Here is a 6,255-nt window from a genome sequence, read left to right on the forward strand (position 1 = left end):
CTACATCAGTTTGAAAAGGATTGAAAAATTTCAGTTCTCCTTGGATTCCTTTAGGGCCAAGCATTTTTTTTTTTTTAATTAAGAAATTCCTCAGACAATTTTATGTGTGTCAGAGGTCCAGTGTCTTTCATAGTCATTAGCTGTTGTGCAGAGTATAATAATTTCCACTCCAGGTTTTAGATCTAATTCATTAAATTATTTAAAAATCACCCTCAGTTTTGTTTTTGTTTTGGATACGGTTTTGGATACCTGAATGATGAAAACTATAATATATTCGCTATATTAAAACCAATGATATTCTTTCAAACTACGCACTTGTTTTTTTATTCTGACAGGCAGAGTGGACAGTGAGAGAGAGACAGAGAGAGGCCAGCGCGCTGCGGCCGGCGCACCGCGCTGATCCGATGGCAGGAACCAGGTGCTTCTCCTGGTCTCCCATGGGGTGCAGGGCCCAAGCACTTGGGCCATCTTCCACTGCACTCCGGGGCCACAGCAGAGAGCTGGCCTGGAAGAGGGGCAACCGGGACAGAATCCAGCACCCCAACCGGGACTAGAACCCGGTGTGCCGGCGCCCCAAGGCAGAGGATTAGCTTGTTGAGCCATGGCACTGGCTTCAAACTATGCACTTGTAAAATCCTTGATTCAGTCACAAAACTAAAATCCTAAATAGGAAAACCATAAAAAAGTGCAATAATACCCATCTTTCATTAGATTTAAAAGAATACTCAAGGATTCTCAGTTTTCTAACGTTTCCTTTTAATAAAGCAAAGCAAAATTAGAAAGGGAATAGTTATAATATTAGCAACTAAGTGAGCAGATTATCTAGAGGCTATAAGCATTTCCTTTCCTTTTTTCAAGGTGGAATGTTTGGAAGAAACTGTGCAGAGAGGCAGACAACATTATCAGGTACAAATAAGATATGTTTGTATAAACATGCCTACATATTTAGTGTACCCAATATGTATAAGTTCTCTTTAGAAGAGCAGTATGAGTGACTTTATATCACAACACTCCAAAGACAGATAAATTCATCCTAAATGATGAGTGATGAGCCATCTAAAACGTGGACCCTGATGCTTACTGGATATAGTAACACTGAAGCTAATATTAAATAGGTATACAACTTGATTTTGCATAAATTGAATTAGCAAAATCACTCAGAACCTTCCCCAAACTGACGAGGTCTTGTATTCAAAGAAGGCTATAGGAGAACTTTACATTCATAAGCATATTTGGTCCTCAAAATAACCTCATGAACTTTTCACTCAAATTGAGAAACAACCGTTGACGGGACTCATTAAGAAATCTCAGACAGAATCTCTTTGATGAGGAATATTAAAGTTTGATGAAAATATTTCATAACATCACTTAGCACACCACAAATGTATCCCTTTGTTTTTTGCAGGTATACCATTTCACCCTTGTCCCTTCTCCTCATTCATGAAGCCATGAAGCTGCATAATAATGTGACTGAGTTCATTCTACTGGGGTTGACAGACGATCCTGATAGGAGGAAAATGGTGTTTGTCACATTTTTGTTTTTCTATTTGGGAACAATATTGGGGAACTTGCTGATTATTGTTACCATCAAGACCAGCCGAGCACTTGGGAGTCCAATGTACTTCTTCCTTTTTTACTTATCCTTATCTGATACCTGCTTCTCTACCTCGGTAGCCCCCAGAACCATTGCAGATGCACTTTTGGAGAAAGGGATTATTTCTTTCAGTGAATGCATTATCCAAGTCTTTATGTTCCATTTTTTTGGCTGCCTGGAAATCTTCATCCTTGTCCTCATGGCTGCTGACCGCTATGTGGCCATCTGTAAGCCCTTGTACTACATGACCATCATGAGCCCCCAGGTCTGTACCATCTTGGTGGCCTTAGCCTGGGTGGGGTCCTGTGTGCATTCTTCAGCTCAGATTTCCCTTGCCTTGAGGTTACCTTTCTGTGGTCCTAATTTGATTGATCACTATTTCTGTGACTTGCAGCCCTTGTTGAAGCTCGCCTGTGCAGACACCTATGTGACCAACCTACTCCTGGTGTCCAATAGTGGGACCATTTGCACAGTGAGTTTTGTCTTGCTGATGTTCTCCTATGTGATCATCCTGCATTCTCTGAGGAACCACAGTGCTGAAGGGAGGAGAAAAGCCCTCTCTACCTGCATCTCTCACATCACTGTGGTCATCCTGTTCTTTGTTCCTTGCATATTCATATACACACGCCCTGCCACCACTTTCCCCATGGATAAGATGATAGCAGTGTTTTATACAATTGGAACACCTTTGCTGAACCCTCTGATTTATACGCTGAGAAATGCAGAGGTGAAAAATGCCATGAGGAGATTGTGGAGCAAGAAGTTGATCTCAGATGACACAAGATGAGTGGAGGTTTGAAACTCTAATTCCTTGTTTGAATTCAATAGGGGATATGATCTGTCATTGTGGATTTAATATAAGCCTATATTGAGGCATGGGGATACGTTCCCTCTTGTAATGATGCAATGGGAACACATAAACCAGTTGCTGTTTGGTTTGTTTTGTGTCGAGAGATCCAGCATGTGGTGAAAAGAAATGTGCAAGCTCTTTGCTTGCCTTGTTGTTCCCTGCTGTGAATCCGGATCTCTTGCCTGCCTAGCATCACTTATGACTTAGCCAGCTGTTTTCCCTGCTCTTCTCTATGCTGACTTCTAGATTTCTCTGCAAATAGTTACCCATGTATATATGCACTTTTATATTTTCATCATGGCTAGGCTTCCCGCTTTCAAATGGTTCTCTCTATTAGTACTTTAAATATTATGGTTCTGTCATTTCTGATCAGCTACATAATTGCTTTCCGTAGTTCAGCTGAAACTACTAGATTCAAATAATCTTAAAATCTTCAGTGGTAAATAATTCTATACATACATACCTGTGTATGAATTTATGTGTGTATGTATGTGTATATATATATATATATATATATATTCTACTATATACTGAATATATCCTATATACACTAGGGTAATCTCCATTCTAATTCTTTGGAGTATATGTTGAAATTATCATGCATTTACTTAGGTTCTTTATAGAAGAGTAGGAGAACACAGAAAATAATATTCTCTCTTCTGAAGGAGACTCGATCTTAAGAAGGCTCTGACATTAGTGTATAAGCATAAATCAATCTTTTTCAAAATTTGTCTTTTTCCCCCAGTGGAAGGAATGGGCCATCAAGGAGGGAGTCGCCTTTCTCTGAAGGGAGGAAGGAACCTCCACTGTGATATGGCCTTGACTAAACAAGTTCAGAGTTGGAGAACTCAAGGGGCTTCCATAGCCTTGACAGTTCATGGCAAGAGACTGGGGTGATTACTAACATCATAAATAAGGGTGTCAATTGTTGAATCAACAACAGGAGTCACTGAGCAAATGTTCCCCATGTAGGATCTCTGTCCTTAATGTGTTTTACTATGAGAGTTAAAGATAACATAACTAGTCGAACAATACTATATAATTTGTGCAGTTGTGTGAGCTCAGTCTGTTGAAATCGTTGCTTAGTTTATACTAAGTTAATCTTCTTTATATGAAGATAATTGAAAATGAAACTCGATGACGGTTGGGATGGGAGAAGGAGTGTGAGAGGGGAGGGCTGTGGGAAGGAGTGAAGTTGGGGAGGGAAAGCCACAACAATGCAAAAGTTGCACCTTGTAAATTCACATTTATTAAATAAAATAAATAAATAAATAAATTTTGTATTTTTCTGTTAATTATTCTTCCTTATATTTTTGCAGAGAGCATTAAGTTTTCTCTTAAATCATAACTACAATAGAAAATTGTTTACACTATAAGGCTATGGCACCTAAAACATGTTTAGCTCAAACTAACTTAGAGGTATTTGTATGGGCTAGAAATAAATAGTGCAACCAGTAAATGAAAGGAAATGTGAAGATAATTTAACAGATTAAAAAAGATGTGAGAAAACAGAAGAATATTTTTAGACTGTATAACAGAGTTTATTTCAATCCTTAAAAGATTAACTTGATAACCAATTCAAAATTTTTGGATGAAAATTATAATTCTAGGAAGCGGCAAGATGAAGAAGGAGGCATAGGAAGGGAGCACACTGAAAGTTCGGGAAGACACAGGTTAATAAAAGTGGAGATACTGCAGGGTCAAGGAAGTGTAGGGGAAGAAACAGCAGAGGAAACTCTTCTGGAACTAGTGATTCACAGTGGACCTGCGTGGAGAGTGTGGGAGTCCATGGTTTGGTACATCAGCAGCAGAATCAACACACCAGCTCTGGAACGTGAGGTGAGCTGAACCTCATTAGCCCAAGACACAGGTGGGCAAATGGATAGAGGAGACTACAGGGAACCAGGCTTTAACCCTGTGGGGAAAACTTCACCAGGCTAACTAGAAGAGAGAGGAAAAATAAAAGTGACCAATATGGACACGAGGTTCTCTCTCTCCGCTCACCTCTCAAAGGCGAGCAAGACAAAGAGCAGTCACCATTTTGGACATATGTCATAAGTGGGGTGACCTTAGGTCTGTACTGGCCCTCAGCCTAGCAGAAAAACCTGACTCGAGGCGGGGGTGAAATAACAGGAGATTAGGACCTAGTGAATGTGTGGTACTAATGTACTGAGACTGTGAGAAAAGGGACTGTGGGGGAGAGAACTCACTGAATTCACGTGAGTACTCTCCAGAGATGCTACAATTCAGTAACCATGGCAACCCAGTGGGAGACTGCAGGAGAATTTGAGCCCACACTGAGGGCAGCACAGATTCCCTGTGTGGTCCTTGGGAAAGAGCTTCCAATTTCTGGCACCTGTGAGTATATCATTGGCCTGCTAAATACCTCCAATTCCAATCAGCTGTGTGGAATTACTTCCCTTTTGAATAAAAAAAGGGGGGGGGGAAGAAAGAAAGAAAGAGAGAGAGAGATTCATCACACCTATCCTGTAGTGTCACCTTTGGCACACCCTTAACCCTGAGGAACCTAACAGAGCTCTCAGGCCACATCCATCTCAAGCATCTAAGGCTTCGTCAAAAGCAGACAATCCACTTAATATGGTCATAGTATAACAAGAAAAAAAACCACAGCGAGGACAGAAGAATCCAAAGAATATATCCACAATGCCAAGCAGCAAATGCAGAAACCGAGGAAACAAGAAGAAGGAAGACATTATGACACCGCCAAATGAACAAGACACCCCAAGCCAAGATTACAAAGATGATGAGATGGAAGAAATGCAAGATATGGATTTCAAAAAATTTATGATAAGAACAATTAGAAGTTTTAACAAAAAATGCTTGAGCTAAGGAATGCCTTACTGGACAGGATAGAAAATCTCCTTCTAGAAAATGAAATCTTAAGGAGGAATCAAAATGAAACGCAGAAACAGTAGAACAAGAAAGTGTGATAGTGAAGAGAAATCAAAATGAAATGAAGAACTCAATAGATCAAATGACAAACACATTTTAGAGCTTTAAAAACAGAGTCAGTGAAACAGAACAGAGAATATTGGACTTAGAAGAAGGAGCACAGGAAAGTATACAGTCAAACCAAAGAAAAGAAGAGGAAATTAGAAATCGAAAAAATATTGTTGGGAATCTACAAGATATTATTAAGAAACCCAACATTCAGGTTCTAGGAGTTCCTGAAGGCATGGAGAGAGAGAAAGGATTAGAAAGCCTTCTTGGTGAGTTATTGCAGAAAACTTCCCGGGTTTGGAGAAGGACAGAGACATCTTAGTACAGGAAACTCATAGAACCCCTATTAAACATGACCAAAAGATATCCTCACCACGACACGTTGTGATCAAACTCAACGCAGTGAAACATAAAGAAAAGATTCTAAAATGTGCAAGAGAGAAACGTCAGATTACTCTCAGAGGATCTCTAATTAGATTCACAGCAGACTTCTCATCAGAAACCCTACAAGCTAGAAGGAAATGGCGAGACATAGCCCAGGTACTAAGAGAGAAAAACTGCCAGCCCAGAATATTATATCCTACAAAGCTCTCATTTGTAAATGAAGGTGAAATATAGACCTTTCATAGCAAACAGAAATTGAAAGAATTTGTTGCCACTCGTCCAACCCTGCCAAAGATGCTTAAAGATGTGTTACACACAGAAACACAGAAACAGGGTCATCAATATGAAGGAAGGTAAAGGAAGGAAACCTCACAGCAAAAGATCACAGGGAGTTCAAAGCATATATTAGAAAATATCCTTGGCAAATGGTAGGACAAAGTTACTACTTATCAAAAGTCACGTTGAA

At 39.8% G+C, this 6,255-nt stretch overlaps 1 protein-coding gene across 1 annotated transcript; it reads left to right on the forward strand.

Annotated features, from left to right (window-relative positions):
• Positions 1-1,448: 1,448 nt before the first annotated feature.
• LOC133764298 (olfactory receptor 4C11-like) lies at positions 1,449-2,381 on the forward strand. Its single transcript, XM_062197969.1, has one exon. It carries the CDS (start codon positions 1,449-1,451, stop codon positions 2,379-2,381), a length of 933 nt encoding a protein of 310 aa, XP_062053953.1.
• The last annotated feature ends 3,874 nt before the right edge of the window (positions 2,382-6,255 follow it).

This window comes from Lepus europaeus, chromosome 7, assembly GCF_033115175.1.
Source record: "Lepus europaeus isolate LE1 chromosome 7, mLepTim1.pri, whole genome shotgun sequence".
In the NCBI taxonomy this organism is placed as follows: domain Eukaryota; kingdom Metazoa; phylum Chordata; class Mammalia; order Lagomorpha; family Leporidae; genus Lepus; species Lepus europaeus.

Coding starts and splice junctions, on each gene's coding strand:
- LOC133764298 (XM_062197969.1), top strand. CDS start 1,449: ATGAAGCTGCATAATAATGTGACTGAGTTCATTCTACTGGGGTTGACA.